Below are 12686 nucleotides of genomic sequence, written 5' to 3'. Positions count from 1 at the left end.
CATTTAAGCTGGAGCTTTACAAATTCCAAAAGTTCAATGATTTTCTTTAATCTCACTAACTCTCATGCAGAGGTTGAAAGGACCCCCATTAACTGAAACTACAGCATAACTCATCAATGCAGATAAAGAACAAGGGGCAACTTTCAATCATGTACTCCACACTGCCATTATTGAAAAGCAATTCGTTTTATACCTTCGGGCAACCAATGAAAGTCGCCATACTGCTAACACCATACAGCTCAGCTCTCCATTAAACGATCTAGAATTGTGCTAAAAGCTTCCAAAGCAAGGACTTCATTCTAGCTAGTATAATAACGTATATATCTCAGTGTAACACTCAGGTCATGAGTCTCAGAGCTAATCAACACAGAACAACCCTCAGAACTCTCTCTTTCAGGATATCTAGTGTATCACTTATTGTTTATCTACTGAACATGAGTCAGAATTCTGGCTCCACATCTCTGCACCAAAAAATGAGTTCACATGCCACACAAGATGGGGCAAGGAGAATGGACAAGCCACTGGTCTTAAAAGCATTAAAATAAATGAAAGTCTTAGAACACAACAGACAAAAATCTTCTCTGCATCGTTGTGCAGCATGCTCTGCAGCAGTTAGCTACCACCCTCCACTAGAAGTGGCTGCATTTCCAGAGTGCGGTGAGCTATAAAGTAACGGAGGATCTTTCTGGGTGAAAAGGTGCTACGTAATAAACGTAAGATATTGTTATATCTTTGTAGAATGTGTCTTTAAGAAGTACTTTAGTTATTCCCTGGGAAGGAATAAACAGAGAACAAGGTTCCAGTCAGAAATAAAGACAGAATATACTTCAATATCACACCATTACACCAGGTTCACCAGTGCAAGAACAGTCTCTCTTCACACTGACAGTCACATGCATGCTCACATATCACATGCCACTAAACTCTCACCATCGTGAAGTGACAGTCCTCAGGCTACCCAAGCCTGTGAGTCTCCTTGTTACCCCTGCCTCCAGTGAGAGGGAGTCTTCCCTATGGTAGCTGGGTGGCAGCTCACAGGCACCACCACACCTTCAGCCACTCAAGCGCTCTGCTCTGGGCTTATGCCAGCCCTAACTTCACCTTGCAGGTTAACAGCAGCTCCAACCCAATCCCAGAGTCCCTTTGAATTGTTCTCCTATGACATCCAGCCCCGACACTGGCTATTCGCAGAATCCACCACAAAGGTGCAGTGGATCCTAGTTTACTGGGTCTTCCTTAAACCACCACCTCTGTTACCCATACAGCACTTATGATAAAACAAAAGGAGGTTTATTTATTTAACTAGAACCAAGAGTGTGGTGGAAACAAGCGGTTACAGTACAAAATAAAATCATGGACCGTGAACCTGAGCCTATACTTGTCAATAGTTACCTTTCCTGTCTAATAAAGTAGATTTCCCACCCCTCACGTTCAGTCTATTGCAGAGCTGGCTGGTTTCTCAATAACCAGGATCCAAAACGTTCATGAAAGTACCCAACTCCATCAGGGGTTCTCCTCATTAAATGCATCCAGAGTGTCTTTTTTACACTCTGTGATTCTGAAAACAGTCTTTTGTTTCCCTACACAGCCAGGGTGTAAAACTCTCTCTGGTGCAAAGTTCCTTTTTCAACTCAGAGGTTTGGATTGTTTGATTGCCTAGGGAGGTTGTGAAATCTCCATCATTGGTTACACAAACACGTGTCAGGAATGGTCTAGATCGGGGTGGGCAAACTCTTTGGCCCAAGATCTTTGGTCTAGATCTGGGTGGGGAAACTGTATGCAGGGCCATGACTGTAGCGCTGGGACAGGGGATTGGGGTGTGGGAGGGACTGTGGGGTGTGGGAACAGGCTCAGGGCAAGAGTTGGGGTGCAGGAGGAGTGCGGGAGGGGGCTCAGGGCAGGGGGTTGGGGTGCAGGAGTGATGCACCAGGGGGCTCGGGTGCAGGAGAGGTTTGGGGTTCAGGCTCCGGCCCAGCGCCGCTTACCTCAAGCGGCTCCGGGGTGGCAGCGGCATGCAGCGGGGCTAAAGCAGGCTCCCTGCCTGCCCTGGCCCTGCACCACTCCTGGAAGTGGCCACCCTGTCTGGCAGTGGCTCCTGGGGGTGGGGTGGAGCAGGCTGCAATGCTGCGCTCTGCCCTCGCCTGAGGGTACCACCCCTGAAGCTCCCATTGGTTCCCCATTCCCGACCAATGGGAGCTGCAGGAGGCGCTGCCTGCAGGCAAGGGCAGCGCACAGAGCCCTCTGCCCACCCTCCCCCAGGGGTGGTAGGGACATGGTGGCGGCAGCTTCCAGGAGCTGTGTGGGGCCAGGGCAGGCAGGCAGCCTGCCTTAGTCCCACTGCGCCACGGGATTGGCAATCCCTCGGGCCAGACTGAAAGCCCAGATGGGCTGGATCTGGCCCCTGGGCCATAGTTTGCCCTTCCCTGTTCTAGATAATACTTAGTCCTGCCATGAGTGCAGGGGACTGGACTAGATGACCTCTCAAGGTCCCTTCCAGTGCTATGATTGTATGGTGCCGCTGATGATTTTCCATGGATAGTTCTGGGAGGGAGCAAGGCTTGTCAGTTGAGATTTGCATCACCTTGCCAGCTGATTAGGGATTAGTGACACCTCCCTCTTGCTTGAATGGGCCATCCCTGAGGCCCATCATCTCTTGGTGTTTAATTTCTACTCCAGGTCCACAAAGTATACTTTCAGTATAAATACATTGGTTTTTAATATTACCTGTGCATACATCTCGCAATGATTATGAGTCTTGACAAGTTATGAGCTTTCTGCATACACCTCACATGATATTCATTTTGGATAAATACCTTGCAAAATATGTGTTTGGTGAAAGGAGTTTGTCAGGTCTGAGGTGAGAGCGGTTTATTAAGAACAGGGGACACTTTGCCAAGAGGTCTCTGTGTCACACACGTAAATAGAGAATGCCTATAAAATTAATATTCCCCAGGTCTCAGAACCATAACAGTAGCAATACCTATTTAACGTGGGGAAGGTTTTCAAGGGAACGATGGCAGTTAGGTGTCTAACTCCCACTGATGCCTCTGAAAATCTCTTCTTGTCAAGACCCGGCATAAGAAATATGATTGCCATGCAAACTTGGTGAGTAACAGAACTATATGCCAGGCCAATGAATGGCTTTATTTTCTTGATATTTGTAGGGAAGAAGCTATTTTGTGGTAGCAATTTCAGTGCAACTACTGCACATCTCAGATGGTTTAAAATCATCAGGACTTTTTTCAGAGTTTGGTTTCATGCCTCAGGCTTATCCCCCTCTGAAACGTTTTATGATCCTGCCTCAGTGAGAGGGGAGGGACTAAATGACCTCTTAAGGCCAGTCCTACAATTCTATGATTCTACAAGAAACCAGAAACACGCATCTTGGTGCATCTTAGGAGTTGAAGACTAGTTACATTGCTATGTTGATACAAAAATTTCCTTAGTCATAATCACACATGCACTAAGTAATAAGATTGCCTGTGGTTACACCATGCCCTATTTTGGGAGATCCAAAGTAGGTCCTAAACTAAATATAATGTCATCTATTAACTGTCAAACCACATCTATTAATTATAAAAGACCAATTACTTTTTATCCCTCATGTATCCTTTTCCATATTCTATGAGATCATTTCCCAAACACGTAAATATCCATTCACAGACTCTGACTCTTGTTTGTTTAATTTGCAACCAATTTTGCAGTTTGTTGTAATGAGGCACAAAGCACATACCTGGTCCGCAACACTAAAAAAGGATACCAAAACAGAAATGCCAAGAGCCATAGCTGCCTTCAGAAAATATGTTACAAAGTCAAGAAATAAAGTCATTGCACATTATACTTAGCCTTTTAGCAGTAGGCAAGATTTTCAGTCCTTATGACACAAACATTTGGTCCAATATGAAAAAAGCAAATCAATAGCTTAAAAGAAAGAAAAAGAACTAAGTATAGTCTTCTGAATACAGACTATGATAAACAGTGACTCTTACTATTTTCCACTGTTTTTACATGCCTTCATCTTAGCTTATCACTTATGTAAACAGTCAGTAACAAACAACTGAAGAGCTTGTGTAGCATGGATGCCATCTTGTGGATCTACTGGCAACAGCTGTTTTCCCCACAGATTTGGGCAAGAAACATTCTTCCTATAACCAATCTGAGGTTTCCAAACTATAATCCACTACAGATTGTTTCAAATATATTAAAAAGCCAGCATTGTAAAGAACAAACAATGCTGAGTGCATTATTTCAGATGGGAAGGCACTTATTATGTGATTGTTATGTTGCCTTCTGCTATACTGTCTCAGGCTGAAGGTAATGGACTGAAGGTAAAAAATCCATTGCAATCGACATACTACACTAACTAGGGTGACAGACTGTCCCACACACTCTCAAAGAAACTGAAGAACCACCTGATCAGCATCCTGTACAGCAGACAGGAGAAGATCAAGAATGAGCTCTCAGAACTGGAGCTGTTAATTATCTCATAGCATTCCCCACCTCCAACCGAAAGCCTAAGGTGTACCATATTAATTCTCTAAAGCCCTTTTATTCCAGAGAATTAAAGGTTTGTCAGTTTACAGCCCAGGGAGGAGACGACACTGAGTGGCCCGAAGGTGTCTACTACGAAGGGAAAAGTGCTGGTGGTGTGGAAGAGGTGAACCTCTCCATGACCCTTGGGCGTATGCAGCGACAGCAGATCAAGGAGCTGTGCACTAGCTACACGCCGACGTTCTCAGCCACCCCAGGACTGACTGAACGGGCATACCACTCCATTGACACAGGTAATGCTCACCCAATTAGGGTCCAACCTTACCGGGTGTCTCCTCAAGCTAAAACTGCTATAGGACGGGAGATCCAGGATATGTTACAGATGGGTGTAATCCACCCCTCTGGAAGTGCATGGGCATCTCCAGTGGTTCTAGTTCCCAAACCAGATGCGGAGATACGTTTTTGCGTGGACTACCATAAGATAAATGCTGTAACTCACCCAGACAACTATCCAATGCCATGCACAGATGAACTATTAGAGAAACTGGGACGGGCCCAGTTCATCTCTACCTTGGACTTAACCAAGGGGTACTGGCAGGTACCGCTAGATGAATCCGCCAAGGAAAGGTCAGCCTTCACCACACATGTTGGGCTGCATGAATTTAATGTACTCCCTTTCGGACTGCGGAATGCACCCACGACCTTCCAAAGACTCGTAGATGGTCTCCTAGCGGGATTAGGAGAATATGCAGTCGCCTACCTTGACGATGTGGCCATATTTTTGGATTCCTGGGCAGAACATCTACAAAAAGTCTTCGAGTGCATAAGGGAGGCAGGACTAACTGTTAAGGCTAAGAAGTGTCAAATAGGCCTAAACAGAGTGACTTACCTTGGACACCAGGTGGGTCAAGGAACTATCAGCTCCCTACAGGCCAAAGTGGATGATATCCAAAAGTGGCCTCTCCCAAAGTCAAAGAAATGGGTTCAATCCTTCTTAGGCTTGGCCAGTTATTACAGACTATTTGTACCGCAATACAGCCAAATCGCCGCCCCACTGATAGACCTGACTAAAAAGCAACAGCCAAATGCCGTTCAGTGGACCCAAGAGTGTCAGAAGGCCTTTAACCAGCTTAAACCGACACTCATGTCTGACCCTGTACCTAAGGGCCCCAGACTTTGACAAACCGTTCCTAGTAACCACAGATGTGTCCGAGTGTGGTGTGGGAGCAGTTTTAATGCAGGAAGAGCCGGATCAAGAATTCCACCCTGTAGTGTTTCTCAGCAAAAAACTGTCTGAGAGGGAAAGCAACTGGTCAGTCAGTGAAAAAGAAAGTTACGCCATTGTCTACGCTCTGGAAAAGCTATACCCATATGTTTGGGGACGGCATTTCCACCTGCAAACCGACCATGCTGCACTACGGTGTCTTCATACCGCCACGGGAAATAACAAAAAACTTATCAGGTAGAGTTTAGCTCTCCAAGATTTTGATTTTGACATCCAACACATCTCAGGACCTTCTAACAAAGTGGCTGATGCACCCTCCCGTGAAAGTTTCCCAGAATCAACTGGTTAAAATCGCCCTTGAGATGTGGAAAATATTGTTAGTCTTTATATACTTGGAAGTATATTTAGAGGTGCATGTGTCTTATTAACTCTGTTTTTTCCTAGAGCTCCAAGAAGAAATCCCAGCCAGCGTTTCACCTTAGCTGTGATTTGCGGGGGCATGTCATAAATATAAAGGGAAGGGTAAACCCCTTTAAAATCCCTCCTGGCCAGAGGAAAAATCCTTTCACCTGTAAAGGGTTAAGAAGCTAGGATAACCTCGCTGGCACCTGGCCAAAATGACCAATGAGGAGACAAGATACTTTCAAAAGCTGGGGGGAGGGAGAAAACAAAGCTCTCTCCGTCTGTCTATGTGATGCTTTTGCCAGGGACAGAACAGGAATGGAGTCTTAGAACTTAGTAAGTAATCTAGCCAGATATGCTTTAGATTGTGATTTCTTTAAATGGCTGAGAAAATAAGATGTGCTGAATAGAATGGATATTCCTGTCTGTGTGTCTTTTTGTAACTTAAGGTTTTGCCTAGAGAGATTCTCTATGTTTTGAATCTAATTACCCTGTAAGGTATTTACCTTCTGATTTTACAGAGGTGATTCTTTTTATTGTTACTTCTATTAAAATTCTTCTTTTCAAGAACTGAATGCTTTTTTCATTGTTCTTAAGATCCAAGGGTTTGGGTCTGTGGTCACCTATGCAAATTGGTGAGGATTTTTACCAAACCTTCCCCAGAAAGTGGGGTGCAAGGGTTGGGAGGATTTTTGGGGGAAAGACGTTTGCAAATGGGCTCTTTCCTAATAAAATAAACCCAGATAAAACATTTGGTGGTGGCAGTGGAAGTCCAAGGGCAAAGGGTAAAATAGTTTGTACCTTGGGGAAGTTTTAACCTAAGCTGGTAAAAGCAAGCTTAGGAGGTTTTCATGCAGGTCCCCACATCTGTACCCTAAAGTTCAGAGTAGAGAAGGAACCTTGACACTCTCGTACAAAACCAACCTTCCACACAAACTTCCATGTGGCTGGAATTTACAAAAAAAAAAAAAAAAGAGACAAGCCATTTACAATGCACACTTCACTTCTCTTCAGAGGAAAAGGACAGTAAACTATCTAAACTCCTACATACCACAGGGGGCTACAACAGTGGTACCTCCAACTCACCTAACAATATTGTTAATCTATCCAACCACATACTTAGCCCGGCGGAGGAGTCCGTCCTATCTCAGCGACTCTCTTTCTGCCCCACTACCCCCATGAACGTGATACAGTTCTGCAGTGATCTGGAAGCCTACTCTCATCGTCTCCGACTCAAGGAATATTTTCAACATACCACTGAACAGTGCACTGACCCACAGGAACCCTCCTACCAAAACTACAAAAAGAAAAATTCTGCGTGGACTCCTCCTGACGGTCGAAATGACAGACTGGACTTCTACAGAGAGTGCTTCCGCAGATGTGCACAAGCTAAAATTGTGAACAAACAGCATCACTTGCCCCATAACCTCAGCCGTACAGAACACAACGCCATCCACAGCCTCAAAAACAACTCTGGACATTATAATCAAATGGGCTGACAAAGGAGGTGCTGTAGTCATAATGAACAGGTCAGATTATGAACAGGAGACTGCCAGGCAACTCTCCAACACCACATTCTACAGGCCACTATCTGACCCCACTGAGGAGAACCAAGAGAAACACCCTGCTACAGTATGGGAACAAGTCTACACGGACACACCCTCAGAGCCTCAACCAGGGGTATTCTATCTGCTACCCAAGATCCATAAACCTGGAAACCCTGGACGCCCCATCACCTCAGGTATCGGCACTCTTACAGCAGGATTATCTGGCTATTTGGACTCTTTCCTCAGAGCCTACGCTACCAGCACTCCTAGCTATCTTCGAGACACCACCGACTTCCTGAGAAAACTACAATGCATTGGTGATCTTCCTGAAAACACCATCCTGGCCACCATGGATGTAAAAGCTCTTTACACCAATATTCCAAACGAGGATGGACTACAAGCTGTCAGGAATAGTATCCCTGATGAGGCCACGGCACTCCTGGTGGCTGAGCTTTGTGACTTTGTCCTCACCCACAACTATTTCACATTTGGGGATGACTTATACCTTCAAGTCAGTGGCACTGCTATGGGTACCCGCATGGCCCCACAGTATACCAACATTTTTATGGCTGACTTAGAACAATGCTTCCTTAGCTCTCATCACCTAGTATCCCTCCTCTACTTGTGCTACATTGAGGACATCTTCATCGTATGGACCCAAGGGAAGGAGGCCCTTGAAGAATTCCACCCCACCATCAGCCTCAGCCTGGACCAATCCCCACAAGAGATCCACTTCCTGGACACTACAGTGCAAATAAGTGATGGTCACATAAATGTCACCGTATACCAGAAACCTACTGACCGCTATATTTACCTACATGCCTCCAGCTTCCACCCAGGACACATCACATGATACATTGTCTACAGCCAAGCCCTAAGATACAACCGAATTTGCTCCAATCCCTCAGACAGAGGCAAACACCTACAAGGTCTTTATCAAGCATTCTTAAAACTACAATACCCACCTGGGGAAGTGAGGAAACAGACTGACAGAGCAAGACGGGTACCCAGAAATCACCTACTACAGGACAGGCCCATCAAGGAAAATAACAGAACACCACTGGCCATCATGTACAGCCCCCAGCTAACACCTCTCCAGCACATCATAAACAATCAACAACCTATCCTGGAAAATGATCCCTTACTCTCTTGGGAGACAAGCCAGTTCTCGCTTACAGACAGCCCCCCCAACCTGAAGCAAATACTCACCAGCAACTACACACCACACCACAGAAACACTAACCCGGGAACCAATCCCTGTAGCAAATCTTGTTGCCTACTCTGTCCCCATAGCTACTCTAGCGACACCATCAGAGGACCCAACCACATCAGCTACACCATCAGAGGCTCATTCACCTGCACGTCTACTAATGTTATATATGCCATCATGTGCCAGCAATGCCCCTCTGCCATGTACATTGGCCAAACCAGTCAGTCCCTATGTAAAAGAATAAATGGACACAAATCAGACATCCGGAATGGTAACATACAAAAGCCAGTAGGAGAACACTTCAATCTTCCTGGGCATTCTATAACAGATAAAAGTAGCTATACTTGAACAAAAAAACTTCAGAAACAGACTTCAAAGAGAAACAGCAGAACTAAAATTCATTTGCAAATTTAACCCCATTAATCTGGGCTTGAATAGGAACTGGGAGTGGCTGGCTCATTATAAAAGCAGCTTTGCTTCTCCTGGAATTGACACCTCTTCATCCATTATTGGGAGTGGACTACATCCACCCTGATCCAATTGGCCCTGTCAAAACTAGTTCTCCACTTGTGAGGTAACTCCCCCCTCCCTTCATGTGTCATTATATAATGCCTGCATTTGTAATTTTCACTCCATGCATCTGAAGAAGTGGTGTTTTACCCATGAAAGCTTATGCCCAAATAAATCTGTTAGTCTTTAAGGTGCCACCAGACTCCTTGTTGTTTTTGTGGATACAGACTAACATGGCTAACCCCTGATACTTGTCTCAAGGTGTGATCTCATCACTTCTGACAAGCTAACCAGAGTTGGGCCTGGTCATTACATGAATGGTATTCTAAGGAAAAAACACAGGCTGCTACAGAAAGTATTTGTAATTCAACAGGCACCACTCTTCACTCACACAATGACCTCACATGGTTTTAGGGGCACCATGTTCTTGGATGTGCCAAATTATGGATGAGTTGTAAAACAGAAGTCCTGAAAATTTGCTCTTTAGCATTCCATGAGAATGTAAGCAAGATAAACTCCAGATCCTGGCCAAATCTAGTTTGTGTAATTAATGTATATTGTATCTACCTAATTTCCCTGTTCCAATTGCCTACAGTTTTATTCTTCATGTCCTGTCCTAAATTGTAGTGTATCTTTCTGAATACTACTAAACAGCTGTTTTGTTTCAGTCCAGAGAAGATGGGATTGCGTGTGTGTGCTGAAGAACTGATAATGAATATCCTAAATGCACAGGTTCAGAGTAGCAGTCATGTTAGTCTGTATTCACAAAAAGAACAGGAGTACTCGTGGCACCTTAGAGACTAACAAATTTATTAGAGCAAAAGCTTTCTAAATGCACAATGTACTTCATCCAGAAGGCTCCTCAAGACTGTCATATATAGAGACAAATCCTATAGTTGTTTCTTTTTTTTAAAAAAACTTACCTGTAATACTTAAAGATAACGGCAGCACTGACTAAGTAAGCAACCACTAGCTCTCTAATATACTGCTGCCAGGTTTCATGGATTACTGAAATGCAAATTACCATAGAAAACTAAGACTATCAGTTTACTTAAAAAAACTCTATAGTTAAAATAGGAAGCTAAAGTAGTAAACCATTTACTGTACCTTCGATATAAGTTTTCTACAAAAATGTGTTTTGCACTGTGAATTGACCTCTCCATCATTCTTAGCGGGGAAATCTACAAGATAAAAACAACAGCCATTCACTAGTTTTACATTTTCCAATGTTCTTAATTTCTTTCACCCCCCTAATGCTGCATAGCATGTCCTTTTACCTCCATTATTGATCAATCTTCTTCATGGTCACTACATTATTAAACTCCTACTAAACTATGCTGATTGTAACACAGACTAATTGTTTGGTCAGAGAGAAAAAAATTACTCTTACTCAGGAAACATCATGTATATAAACCTGGGATTCCAGAACCAGGAGTTTCCTGACACACTAGGCTTATGGAAGATGCATGAAGGCTAACTGCAGGAGCACCAAACCCACCAATACCAAGAGGTTAATCATTAGATACTTGACTAGAAATAAACTGCAGTCCATTAGACTGTGCAGAGCAATGGGAACTGTCACTGCCTGAAGTGGTGCCCTCCTCAGACATGTTACTGCGCTTATTATATAGGGCACTGATCAGAGACACTATAGAAAGAAAACAGGATTTTAGAATGGTCTCAAGTATGCTACTCCTCTTTCACGGAGGCCAAAGCAGTCACTGCAATTGGCAGAGCATCTCAGCTTCATCTGATCTACCACCCAAATGGGCTTCAATTTTGGTGAATGATGATTTCCTGCCAATGTTTAAGCTTTTCTCCCTGGTCTCCAAAGAATCAGGTGGTGCTGGAGGAGTTCCTTCCAATCAGCTATTCTACACAGAGTTAATGGTCACACAGTCACAATTGCTACTGCAAGGTTGACACAGGAACTGGCAGCGGAGTACAGATTAGAATGCAGGGGAATTCTTGGGAGCTTTTAATGAGCTCTTAAGAGACACTGGGACTTTTAACATTTTGCAAATCAAACAAAAGAACTCTGCACTTTCAAGCACACCCAAACCTTGTGGGTTTTTTCTACAGCTGTGCTAGGAAATACAAAAGGAATTGAAAGAGTGTTCTGGGTACTGAGCACCCCCAGTTGTCTGCTGCTCAATATGCTCCTTTGCATGGCAGCTCTGTCATCTCACAACTTTCACAGAAGTGATGGTGCATGGAGCACTTTTCAAGGTGCTCTGCAAGACAGAGGTCTGGAAGGCTTCCTGCCTCTTTAGCCTCCTCTATATCTACAGGGAAGATTGAGAAAGAGAGAAAAGTTCCATCCACCCTGAAGCTGTACGACACATGGGACTCTTCTGTGGCTGTAAGAGCCAGAGCAATGCTATAGGGCATGGGGCACAGAGGGGTACAAGGGGAAGGCATTTTGCCCATGGAACACAGAAACAGACTGAGGATGGGGAGGGAACGTGCTCAGAAGTGGAAATGATGACACCCTCTAAATGGGTGAAGCATGCACTCTCTCATTAACATGCTCGCTGTTAATAGGTGCAGAGGAGATTGGGATGTGGATTTCACCCCACCCAGCCACAGCTCCTGTGGAGTGCCTCTGGCCACACTAACCCACCTCCCTCACACTCACTTAGCGCAACACCAATATGCTGGCTGCCTCCTTCATTAATGCACAAGATGGAGAAAGGTCTCCCTGTGACCTCTCTTCCCTGTGTATCTGTGTAAAAGCAGCCACAATCTGGTATGTTCTGTTTCTGCTTTAATCCATACTAGGGACACAGCCATTATAAAAAGCTGCTCATTTTAGGAGACTAGTGTCTCAGCATTTTTTCATTGAAGCTATCAACCATATCCCTTTTCCTTCTTTACATACCAGCCAGGATACAGGTATAATTTTTGTGTTTTCATCTAAGAAAAACCCAGCATTATGGTGCAATTGTCTCATAACACACACTGAACAGAAAGTTAACAGGATCTGTCCAAATTTTCAAGAGTGCAGAGAAGTGAGAACTGGGCATACTTTAAAGCTGTAACTTGTAAAATGTCACTTTTCGGACAAGGAAAAGAGAAACTATTTCCAGAAAGCCCCAAACCACAGCCTTATAGAACTATTTTTGTCAAAATTACTATCAATCATTTTCATTGGACCATAACCTCACATGGGACTTCACAAAGAAAGACCCCTGCCCCAAAGCAAAGTCAGACAATATGATACAATAACAAACAGTTCAGGTATAAAAGTAACTGGAGATGCTATCAAGTGGGCAGGAAACAATAAATCAAGACTCCAAGC

General features: G+C 44.3%; 1 protein-coding gene across 2 annotated transcripts in view; it reads right to left on the bottom strand.

The window, feature by feature from the left end:
• TK2 (thymidine kinase 2) overlaps positions 1-12686 on the bottom strand; it is a 32662-nt gene that overhangs the window by 11446 nt on the left and 8530 nt on the right. For both annotated transcript variants that reach the window (XM_084644912.1, XM_084644913.1), the window contains exon 6: positions 10493-10566. In XM_084644912.1, coding sequence (XP_084501038.1) covers positions 10493-10566 — 74 coding nt within the window. The remainder of the gene's footprint in view (positions 1-10492; positions 10567-12686) is intronic.

The sequence above is a fragment of the Lepidochelys olivacea genome (assembly GCF_965140295.1).
Source record: "Lepidochelys olivacea isolate rLepOli2 genome assembly, chromosome: 12".
NCBI lineage: Eukaryota > Metazoa > Chordata > Testudines > Cheloniidae > Lepidochelys > Lepidochelys olivacea.
The sequence above is the reverse complement of the archived record's forward strand: the minus strand, read 5'-3'. Positions and strand labels throughout refer to the sequence as shown.